Source organism: Oreochromis aureus, linkage group 17, assembly GCF_013358895.1.
Source record: "Oreochromis aureus strain Israel breed Guangdong linkage group 17, ZZ_aureus, whole genome shotgun sequence".
NCBI lineage: Eukaryota > Metazoa > Chordata > Actinopteri > Cichliformes > Cichlidae > Oreochromis > Oreochromis aureus.
Window position 1 is genome coordinate 9,049,922 of NC_052958.1, and position 11,859 is coordinate 9,061,780.

The 11,859-nt window shown below is 44.8% G+C and overlaps 1 protein-coding gene across 8 annotated transcripts in view; it reads left to right on the forward strand.

Annotated features, from left to right (window-relative positions):
• The window catches only part of znf800b (zinc finger protein 800b), a 32,393-nt gene extending 25,692 nt beyond the window's left edge, over nucleotides 1–6,701 (forward strand). For all 8 annotated transcript variants that reach the window (XM_031726582.2, XM_031726581.2, XM_031726583.2 and 5 more), the window contains 7 exons: nucleotides 370–550; nucleotides 639–828; nucleotides 914–1,076; nucleotides 1,777–2,141; nucleotides 2,240–3,406; nucleotides 3,790–3,901; nucleotides 4,401–6,701. In XM_031726582.2, coding sequence (XP_031582442.1) covers nucleotides 370–550; nucleotides 639–828; nucleotides 914–1,076; nucleotides 1,777–2,141; nucleotides 2,240–3,406; nucleotides 3,790–3,891 — 2,168 coding nt within the window. In that variant the 3' untranslated portion in view covers nucleotides 3,892–3,901; nucleotides 4,401–6,701. The remainder of the gene's footprint in view (nucleotides 1–369; nucleotides 551–638; nucleotides 829–913; nucleotides 1,077–1,776; nucleotides 2,142–2,239; nucleotides 3,407–3,789; nucleotides 3,902–4,400) is intronic.
• Nucleotides 6,702–11,859: the final 5,158 nt, after the last annotated feature.

Below are 11,859 nucleotides of genomic sequence, written 5' to 3' on the forward strand. Positions count from 1 at the left end.
ATTTTGGGTTACCTTGTCTTCATTTTTTTCCGATATATATTCAAATATCCTTTCTAAATGGTGTTGTCAGTAAAACATGGCTCTGTAGTAACCTCATGTGAGCACAGCCGGTATTAGCATTTTATTTTTAGCAAGGCAAATGTTTTCATGACAAATTTCTAGCTTGCTTTTTATAAGGCAGCTGCACCAGAATAGCCTTCAAGTCATCCAGACTTTAGTTCAGCTTCTAAAGATCTCACTGAGACTGAACATCTGTGTCACACTCATATACTTGTGTATATTTGTGTTTATTTTCATACATTTGTTTTTCTTTTGTGTATTATGTGACAAACAGCTGATTGATTGTTTCTTGGGATTTTTCTTTCATAGGTTCATCAGGTGATGACAGGCAGAGTGTTGCCATGAAGGATTTACTGGATGCTATCTATCCACGAGCCGATCGGCCAGATTACGTAGTCCGACTGGAGCCCATTCAGACCACTACCAAGGCTGTGTTTCAGTACCTCACCACAGAGGAGGAGCTGGCTCGATTTCCATCACACACACCCAGGTCAGCACTGTGCTGATGGAGTAAGATGTACCACAACTTCTAAGATCATGTCTTTTCTTCATTTGTGATATATTTTTATTTCCTGCAGTGCCAGAGAGAGTCCAGTAAATTGGGAAGGAGAATCGATGGAAGGTGTGGAGAATAACCAGGCAAACCAGACAGGTGGACCAGAAAGCCACAACAGCCCAGGACACAACCAGGGACAGAGGAGATGGGAGCCTGAAGAGGAGGCTAAAGAGGAGCAGCCACCGCCTGAGGATGAGGGGTCCAACAGTGGGGTAGGTGTCGCAGAGAACAAAGACAAAGCGTCGTCTTGTTTGTGATGCTGAGTAACTCAGTCTTATTTCTCTCACTCTCATTCAGGTTGAAGATGTGACAATCTCCTGTTGTCTTTGCGGTCAAGACTTCAACTCGCGCCGCAGCATCAGACGCCACTGCCGCAAAATGCACCAGACAAAACTTGAGGAACTCAGAAAGTTTACAGAGACACGCACAGTTCCTACGAGCCTGCTGTCCATGGTGAAAGGTGTGCAATCTGTATTTGTGTTGGTAAATTGACTAGTAGTTACTGTTGTGCTTTTTCTGTTCTGACAAATTAAAATATCTAACAAAACTTACTTAAAATTGTGTCCTTTCATACAATCCTCCTTGTTCTTCAAGAAAAAAGAAAAATGGATCTATGCATTACTGTAATATTACTAACTTGTTCCCTCTATTGTATAACAGTATTTTGCATACCCGTCCAATATTTGTAAAAGTTATTGACATGTTTTTACAAAGAACTGACACTGAAAAGCTTCTTTTGGTTCCTCTGTTATTCACAAAGGGTCACCACATTAGATGGCATGCCCTTCCTGAAACAGCCCCGAAGGCATTTGTTTCACATCCCAGTCTCTCAAACTGGGGATCTTTTGAATGTTAGGTGAATGTAAACCTTCAAAAAATGTTCATGTCTGTAGCCTGATGAAGTAAAAGGCATTTATTACTCATTTAAACCTACCTCGAGTGCCTGGGCTTGAAGTTTTTTTAGATGTCATTTTTGGTAACATTGTTCTAAACATTCCACGTGAAGTATCAAATTGTGGCCATTTACTATTATTCATTGTTCTCTGTGTTTACCTACCATGCTATAAAAAATGATGGTTTTTTTTATAATGGGGAATGAAATTTTTACTTTTCCACATGAATGATCGTTCGAAATAATAACCCTTTTCATGACACCACAGGTCGGCCGAGGACCCTCAGCACACCAACTGGAAAATCATGCCCAGTGTGCCTCAAAACCTTCGCTACCAAAGCTAATGTGCGACGCCACTTTGATGAGGTGCATCGTGGTCTGCGAAGGGACACCATCACACCCAGCATCGCCTCACGCCCCGGTCAGCCCTTCTCACTGGAAGTCACGCCTCCCAGAAAGAGCAGCAATGCCTCGCCAACACGTGGCCACAGCTCCAAGTCCACCCCTGTGAACTCTAAAACATCATCTTCAAACCAAAACCAAGCCAAACCTCAGACTCAGCTCCCAGCCTCGACACAGGCAAACTCGGCATCATGCCGCTGCACGCTCTGCAAGAGGAATTACAGCTCACAGGTGGGGTTTGTTAATAAGTTGGTATTTTGTCGTCATGTAATTTGCTCCTTCAGAAAATGAACGTGAATTAATTTTTGAATTTTAATGGTGTGTTTCAGCTCATGTTGAAGAGGCACATGCGTATAGTCCACAAGATATACAGCATGAAAAGCAACAAGTCTTCTAGTACAGCAACGTCCACCGCTGCAGCAGCCACTTCTAACAGCAGCAGCACTAACTTGTCTGTCAGCAACAATGTCAGGGTTAAGGAGGAAGCAGTGGAGCCCTCGGATGAAGAAGACGACGAGGACATCGACAGCAGTCCAGCACCTTCTCCTAGTGACAGCACTGGCACAGCTAAAGGAGTTTCTGTGGCACACAATGCCACGAAGGTGAAGGAGGAAGAGGCCCCATCAAGCCCAAAAATGACATCATTATCATCATCATCATCCTCCCGTGGGGGAAACGCGTGTAGTGGCAACATGGCCGCCAAAATGACGAAACTGTCAGTGGGCTTTGACTTTAAGCAGCTCTTCTGCAAGCTCTGCAAACGACAGTTCAGCTCACGTCAGAACTTAACAAAACACATTGAGCTGCACACAGACGGCAACGACATCTTCATTAAGTTCTACCGCTGCCCGCTCTGTCGCTACGAGTCTCGTCGCAAGCGCGACGTCTTGCGTCACGTGACCGTAGTTCACAAGAAGTCATCCACGTACCTCGCCAAGATCATGCCCAAACTGGAGAGCAGGGCAGTGAAGAGGCTAGCAGAGGTAGTCCTCAACAATTCGAACAAGAGGACAGGCAGCAGCATCAAAGAGGAAGTGAATGGACGTCACGCTTCGTCGTCTTCCTCCCCCTCACCTCCCGTCACTCGCAAGCAAGAGTGCTCCACAACTGGCCCAACAGCCTCTTCAGCCTCCTCTTCCTCCGCCCCACCTCCAGCCCCCATCACTCGTAAACAACAGGAGCTGTCGTCAACGGTCTTCACCCCGTCCCCTCCTGTCACCCGTAAGCAAGAGAGACAGCAGACCCATCAGCACCGCCCCATCAGCCCCCCGCTGACCCGTCGCAGCGAAAAACACACACACCAACGCAACAACTCCTCCTCCTCCACCAACACCACCACCACCACCTCTTCCTCACCCAGCAACCAAACCCCACACACGCGGCGACATGAGGCCCAGTCAGAGAGCAGCACGGGGACATCGTCCACTGAAGTCAGAGTGACAAAGAATTTCTCCCTTCACGCTTGTGACCAGTGTGGACGGGCCTTTGCTAAGAAGGTATGACTGACACAAATTCTCCCTGTGACAACAGAAAGAAAGAAAGATCAAATAACCAAATAACCTTTGTTTATACCACGGAAAGTCTTACAGAGGTTAAAAATGTCAACAGTTTTAAAGAGTGCTCTGACCGAGACAGGAAGTAGCACAAATTTGCATTTAAATGAGTCACCTTGGACTCTCTGCAGTTTTCTGGCATATAAGCAAAATGATTAATTGATTAATCAAAGTCATCCGTAGATTAAGCATTCATCCGTACGCTGTTTTTCCTGCAACCACAACATTAAAATACATTTGGCCACTAGTGACTTTATAAAATGAAAATAAACCACTAGCATACATCTGCATAACATTTGAATGTATTTGTGAATGATTTTTCTCAGCTGTACCTGGAGTCACATAAGCGAAGCCATCGTAACGCAACGACAGCAGCAGCCAGCAGGAGGAAAGGAGTCAGCACCCGCTCCAAATCCCTGGTCTGGTGAAAAACACAGTGTAAGAACACAGAGTTTCCCTCCAGTACAGCGACTCCGCTGCTTCATCGCTACCTCATTCTCACCCTGCCAGTTTGTCTTTTTGTTTTTTTGTCTCCCTCTCGATTTCCTGATGTGTGTGCCAAAACTGCAAAAAGACAAGCTCCTGCACGATGAACTTGTAGCTGAGCAAATCTGTAAATGTCTGCTTGTGTTTGAGATGGGCCAGTTTCCTTTGTGGCAGGAAATGTGTGTTTATTTGTTAGTCTTGAAGGCCACTCCCTGGGCAGAGATGAGAAATCCCAATCAGCCTCCTCCTTCTTCTCCTCCTTTAATTAACTGCTTGGCATGTTTTACCAGCTGTTTCCTGCATGCTCACTCTCACTTACTTCTCTATGTATCACTCTGCTCATTAGAAGTCTTTTTTCTTACCTCCTGCTTCTCCCTTGATTCTTCGTTCGACTCATTCTGATCATTTTTTTTACCCTCACTTTTACATCTCTCTCTCTCTCTCCTCACAGACCCCCTGGAATAAAGGGCGAGCGAGCCACTAACGATGACAAACTGGAAAAATAATAGGTAGATGGAGCAAGCACAGGAAAAAGATGACGGAAATGTGAAGGAAACAAACAAAAAAGGAACAACGGAGCCCGATGGAGGAGTGAAGTACAAACAGTTTTATGTTCCACATTTGCTTAAGAACCAAATATATTGTTGGAATCTGACATTCATGTATAATTTCATGATGAAGCCAGCCAGCATGCTGGATGGTGGCGCTGCTATCTACACAGAGACTCACTACTGCTACATATTATCTCTATTTACCTACTACAAGATGTGAATATGGATCCATATGCAGATGACTAGTTTGTACTGCTTTGCTCCTGTAAACGGCCTTTAGTAAAAGGATGAAGTTAATCTATGGAAGTGTGTATGTGTGCGTGTGTGTGTGTGTGTGTGTGAAAGAGAGGGAGGGAAAACAGACCTGGATTGTGGTCTCTGCAAAAAACAGACTGAGAGATAAAGCTAAATTAACCCTACACAAAATGAACCTATATCCTTACAGCAGCATTTCATTAATTTATGACTTATATGTATGTCCATATCTTAAATTGGGTGTGATGTAGACCTAATATATTCAGCTGGTTCATCTGCTTTTCCCCCTCTTACTTGATTCCTGTGTTGATTGGACCACTTTTGTGCCCTGCTGTCTTTCCAGGAAGAGAAACTGTAGCCAAAGTGTTTGATGCTCGCCTTAGAATTGAATAGTCTCTATTTTGTCACGTAAATGTCCCAGAAATTTAAACTGGTCGGATTTAGTCAGCTCTAAAGTGACCAACAAGTTCAGATGTTATGAATTACAGGGTACAGCCAAAGAAAAGGAAATACCAGAGTGGATTTTTAAGTTTTCTTTAAAGATTTAAAAAACAAAATGTGTGCGTGCTTCTTCTAATATCACTTCAATCAGTTTCATGTGGTAATCACTGTTTTTTCTGCCTTATCTACTTGGTGTGATTGCATGCTTGTAAAGGGTGTTTCCTTTACCGTGACAGTACCCTGAACCACCAGGTTATCCTTCCAGAGAACTTTTTTGTACTCCGGAAGGAATCGTTCGCTCAATAGAAAGTAATCAAATTCCCGCTTATAAAAGTCTGAAACAACACGTGGTACAGCAGGGGAAACATTTGGACTATCAAACTGACACTCTGCATGCTAAATCACAGCGAGAAGGAACTGAACAGCACATTACGTGGAGTAATGTGTGCTTGAATGTTTGCAGGATGTGACAGGTCACCAACAGCCATACTGCCTTAGATCTTAAACTGTTAACTGGAAGACATTATTTTCTTACCACTGTCATCTTGCTGATTCTTCCTTTAGTTACTGTACTTTCCATCACAGGTCCTGGTAGATGTGTCTCAACCTCAGTGCCTAAAGCAGCACGCATGGCAGGTTTGAATAATAAGAAAGCCACAAATCCAGAAAGCAAAACTATTAAATTCCCCTTATTTAACAATTGGCATTAAATGTTTTGTTACATCCACTTAAACATGCAGGGGCATGAACTTTTCTTTCCCTTCTTATCTGTAAGATTGTTTTTTTGTTGTTGTTGTTGTTTTTGATTTGACTGAATACTGTATGAATTCCATTCAAAATATGATTTCATGTACCCAAACTGGAGAGGGATGAGAGGGTTGGGATTTACTTGTTTGCTAACAGCTCCTGATGGTAGTCTTTGAGACACTGGCACATAAGAGTTGGAAAGAAAGGATCGAGGAAGACCAAAAGCAGATATGTCTTACTGTTCAAACAGAAAGCCATGAAATGGAACAAAACCTGAAAAAAAGGAAAGACCAAACTTTATTTTTATAACCGAAAATGCTAGAGCAGCGAGGTCTTGACAGCGTGTATATATCGATCCATCCTGCACGGATGGTATAAATAATAGTTCTAATAGTCAAAATAGTTACTCACTTGTGTTGGTTGGCCATATGCTTTGAACACGTCTGACTAGTTACAACTCTGTAATTGTTTATTGCTGAGGCAAGCTTGCATTGTTCCACCATTAGTTCTTTTTTTTAATCTTACACTGTTTGAAGGAGTAGATTTTGTTGTTGAAATGTGTCCAGAAGAGAGCAGGAATGAAACCTCAAGAGACTTTTAGATTATTATTATTTTTTAATTTTGACATTTCTTTAATCATAAGTTGTAATGTTATTAAGCTCACCTTCTAGAGCATTTGACAAGCGTTAGAAAAGCCTTTCAGTGACAAGAATGTTGAAACCAACCACTTAAATAAAAATATACTGCTTTAAACCTCAGTAGGTTGTTGTGTGACTTTGTCTTTTTTTCTCTCTTTAAAATGTGAGTCACCTACTTCAATCAATCTTGTTTGTTTACAGCATTTGCAGATTTCATTTGGTTTTTCAGGAATTATGTCTTTGGAGACTTGGCTTTTTTTCCAGCTTTCCATTTTCCCCACCCAACTTTGCTGAAATGCATCTTTTTATTTTTTAATGCCACTGAGTTGTGGTGACAATGAAAGACATTTTATTGAGTGCAGGAAATATTATTCAAAGGTATGAACACATCTCTATTCGTAAGTACAGTCAAAGCCTGATGTCAGTAGGTCCATAGACAGTGAGCCACACCATTACACTGGGTAATAATTTCAATCTCTGCCAACAATATAAACAGACTGCAGGTTGCATATGCTCACTGGCCATTTTATTAGGTACACTGAATTCAGCTGTTCATTAACACAAACATGTAATTAACCAATCACATGGCAGAAAGTCAATGCTGCTGCTACTAGCAGTGTCTGCCTGTCAAGACAACTTGTTGAACATCAAACTGAGCAGCATAATGAGGAGGAAAAGCAATTTGAGAGACTTTGTTGTGTGGCTGTTGGTGCCAGATGGACTCTTCTTTCTGCTGATCTACACAACCATCTCTAGGGTCTACAGGTAAGAGGAGGATGGTTCCTGTCGTTGAAGCAAAGGTATGCAGAAGAGCATCTCTGAACACAGATGTCAACGGTTGAAGCTGATGAGCTACAGCAGCAGCCACTCCTGTCAGCTAAGAACAGGAAACGGCTACAGTTCTCCAAAATTGAACAATAGAAGATTGAAAAAATGTTGCCCGGTCTAATGAGACTTAAATCTTGCTGCAAATTTTTGATAGAAGGGTGAAAATTTGCCATAAAGTATGGATCCATCCTACCTTGTATCAACAATTTAGGCTGCTGGTGGTCTGATTGTGTCTGGGATATTTTCTTGGCACACTTTGGGCCCTTCAGTATCAGCATTAGCACAGAACATTATTTCACTAGCTGGGCCCACGTCCTCATTTTAGGTTTGACAGCGTTTTAGTAGGTAAAAGTGAATGCTTTGACATGAATTAAGCTGCGGTATGGGGAAGGCCTTGAAGGGGACTGGCGATGGCTCCCGGGCCTGGCAGATCCCCGTGCACTAAATAGAAATGAAGAAGTTAGAAAATTGAGAACAAGGACGGTGGGGCACGTAAACGAGAATGAGCAGCTTGCAGAACTGGGGGAACCTATATAGATGGCAACCGGAAGGAGCGTTTTTGGAGGCGTGGTCCTGATCCTGAAATTCCGATAGATAACCTCCAATTAATTGCCACAGGCCCACAGCATACCTGGATATTGTTGCTAACCCCTTAAAAGTCCAGCCACGGGGGCTCAGCCCTGGCGCAGGGGGCCTCTGGTGCATCGGCCTAACTGGGGGGCTCTTCAACTGGCAGGGAGGTTGTTCCATCCTTGCAGAAGTCCACTCTGCAGGTGGGGGAGAGACACAGGAGAGGTGGAGAATAAACCTAACCTGGGTGTCTGTTGTCTTGTGTAGTCTGGAGATGATTGAATTTTGGGGTGGGTATAGTTTCCTCTGCGGTGGGCTTCCCCAGGTCCTGTGGGGCTTAGCGGTGCTGCTGCCATAGGCCCCGGTCTGGATGGGCCTGGGCTCCCTTGCTTTGGTGGGTACTAGAGGACGGGGGTGCCTACTGGGGTCAGCGGGGGAGCTGGCCCTAAGGAGGGGCATCTTGCCCCTCCCTTCTTTTCCTCCCCATCCCCAGCTGCCTCCCTCTTCCCGCTCCACCACACCCACCCACACAGGTAGGGCCTTGGGGTGCGGGTGTGTCACCAGGGTGCAGGGGAGGCATTCCCCCCCCCTCCGTCCCCTTCTGGCCACCTGTGCCTCAATTTTATTTCACAACTTAGACATCCACATTATTCACACTCTCATAACACACACACACATATATATATAGGGCCTTGAGGGTGACCACGTTAACGGCGTCCAGAGGACGGTCTGTGTATTCAACCCTACCTCTGGCGCCGGTGCCCACCTCTCAATTTTAAATCCATGTAGACATTGAGGGTTCTCGGGAGGGGCCGTGCTAACACCTGCTGCTCTCTGGCAGCAGCACCATGCCCTCCCTTGTTTTAAATGCACTTTAGAACAACACGCAGCAACACTACACATGAGCGGGAGGAGGGAGGTATGGGGTCTTCACACACCACCGTTCTATACTAGCCATCGGGGCGGGGGGCTGGGAGGAGGTGTTGGCTCCCTGCTGCTGGGCCTGGGGCGGTCTGCTTGCCTCCACCCCGGGGGAAAGGGTCACATCTCTTGGGTCTGGGTGCCGTTTCCCCCTCTGGGGGCGAGGGTACCCGGACCCGGGGCATAGAGTATGTTTGGGGAGTATGATTGTGTGTACATGTCTATGTATGTCTATCCCTACGTTGGGTGAGTGCTGAGTGTTTGTATATGTGTCCATGAGGGTGGGAAAGCATGTTTGTGTCTGTGTGTGCCTGTTTGTCTGTGACTATATGTCAGGTCGGGTCTTAGACTCCACCTCCCTGGGTACTCCCAGGCCCTCCAAGTGTGGAGGCCTATCTCCCCTCACCACACTCCCTGCTGGTAACTGATGCCCTCAGGGGTTGGTGCATTGGTGGTTCTTGGTGTCCGGGGCTGGGCGCTCAGGTATGCACCAGCTCACTCCCGGTGGCTACTTGGCGGGGCCTGGTGCCTGTCGCTCGGTCAGGCCTCTTCCGGGGCAAAGGGGGCCCTCGGGTCTCCGGCCTCGGGGCCTGCAACTCGGTTCACTCTGGCACCGCTGGCTGCCGGCAGAGCCGGCGGGCACGCCAGTGCAGCCCCCTCTGGCTTCTGCTCCGTGGCTACTGGGTGACCCCCTCGTCTGGGGATCTCCTCAGCCCTTCCCAGGAGGGTGGCACGGATGCCCCTCCGTGGTACTCCTTGGGCTCTCGCACTCTGGGGCCTCTGGATGTCTGGAGCCTGGATCTCCTCCATGCCTGCTTCATGCCCTGGGGGACGGGGCTATGGGCCTCCACACCCTCTAGCAGACCGTTACATGGGGAAACCTTTTGTATACAAGCGCGTTGAGCCACACAGGTGTGCACATGGGTGTTCACTGTTCGTAGACATAAACTACACCTTTCTTAGCTGCTACTTCAAAGCACATTGTGCGCTGTCTGTCCTGCGTGCTGCACAACAACTTTCAATATTTAGTATTTACTGCTGTTCACACTTAGCTAGCTTAACGTGATGGTGTTGTGTTTAGTATGTTGCTTTGTTTTTGTTTGGTTTTTTTTGCTTGTCTTCTCTTCTTTTTCTCTCAACAGGTGATCCAGGAGATTTTTTTTTTCTCTTTGTCTTTGTAAGTGCCCTTTCTCACTGTCCCTTTTCCCTTCTGTTTTTCTTTTCCTTCCTCTCTTTCTTTCTCCCTTTCCTATCCCCCAGTCATGTCTGTCCCATCTGTAACAACTGAAAATAAAATAAATAATAACAACAAAGTTTGATCAAATGGACCAATACGGCAATGCCATGATGATCCATTTGGCAAAATAAATCCATTTGGTATCCTTGTTGGTCTTCAGACAACAATTCTGACGGCTAAAGAACCAAATGGGACAGACAAAAAAAAAAAAAAAAAAAAAAAGTCCAGCCACCCATCTTCTGGTGGTCCATTCTAGCAGGATAACCATGCCACAAAGCTCAAATCATCTCAAACTGGTTTCTTAAATATGAAACCAATAAGTTCACTGTAGTCAAATTACTGCCACAGTCACCAGAACTCAATCCCGTAGAGCAAATCTACAGCAACTGTGTGATGATAGCATGTCACTATGGACCAGAATCTTGGAGGACTGTCTCCAGCATGTTGTTGAATCTCAGGCATACAGAATTAAAGCAGTTCTAAAAACATAAGGTCCAATCTTGTACTAGCAAAGTCTAATTAAAGAAGTGCATAAGTCATGTATCTGGTGGAAATATTCGACTACGTTAAAGCTGCCCGATACAAATCTGTCACTTACTCCAGTTTTAGTAGTCCTATCTAAAAATGAAAGCTCTTTTTGATAAGTTTTACTTACTACAGCTGTTTGTACCATAACAATATAAAAATGAGCAAATGCAACGTTTTTGAATAAGATTTTGAAAATGAACTGAAAGGAATTTGGCATGTGAAGAGAGTTTAGTCATCACTGTTACAGGATTTACTTCAAAGTTCTGAGCTAAGGGGACCTGAAAAAAACAAACAAACTAACAAACTTATGTACAGAAGTATAACATTAAAGGAGATGAAACAAAATGTGCCCATTACTAGTGTTGACATGAAGGTAACATTTTAACCTGAAAGCTCATGTTAGTACACTTCTTACATTGGCCAATTGAGTCCATAAAATTAAAAAGTGTGCTGCTGAAGCTGATGTACAAATTTATAAAAAGCAAAACTTCAAAACTGTTTTCTTTAACTCCTGTCATGACTTTTTCTTTTTTCTTTCTTTCTTTCTTTCCTTTTTTTTTTTTTAAGAATTTGATAACGGTGACCTGCCCCTTTCCTGTTGCAATTACAGAACATCCACCGCTAGATGGTGCCATTGCTCCGCGTCTATGCACCTCCCTCAGAATCGGAAAAGCCACAAATTGGACGTGTTGCGCACATCTTACACGCTGTCACATGAGGGAACACCCGGGTCTGTTTCAATTGCCTGGTTTCTGACTCCACACAGCTTATCAAATTGTTATTACACAGCAGATGGGATGCGGTTCATTTGTTTAATTCCATTCACCACAAAGAACCATGGCGCTATGATTGTACAAAGAGGAAGAGGAGGGGTGTGTGGAAGGGGGAATCAATGGGCGCAGTTAAAAAAAACAAAAAAACAAAAAAACGGACTGAAGTTGAAGCAATTAAAAGTGTGGCACAACCGCCCGAGCATATTCTGATGACTTATTAACGTGTTCTAATAACCAAAGCCTTCCACTGTGGAAACAATCGATCCGATTGATTGGTAATAAACTTGATTGAATGGGTGGATTCTGCTGGACGACAGTGGCGCAATTAGAGGATGATTTGGTGCGGGCAGCAGGGGCAGACTCGACGCCTCCAATACATATGTTTCACGTAGAGCTGGGGGACGGGGGGTTCGCGCTTCGT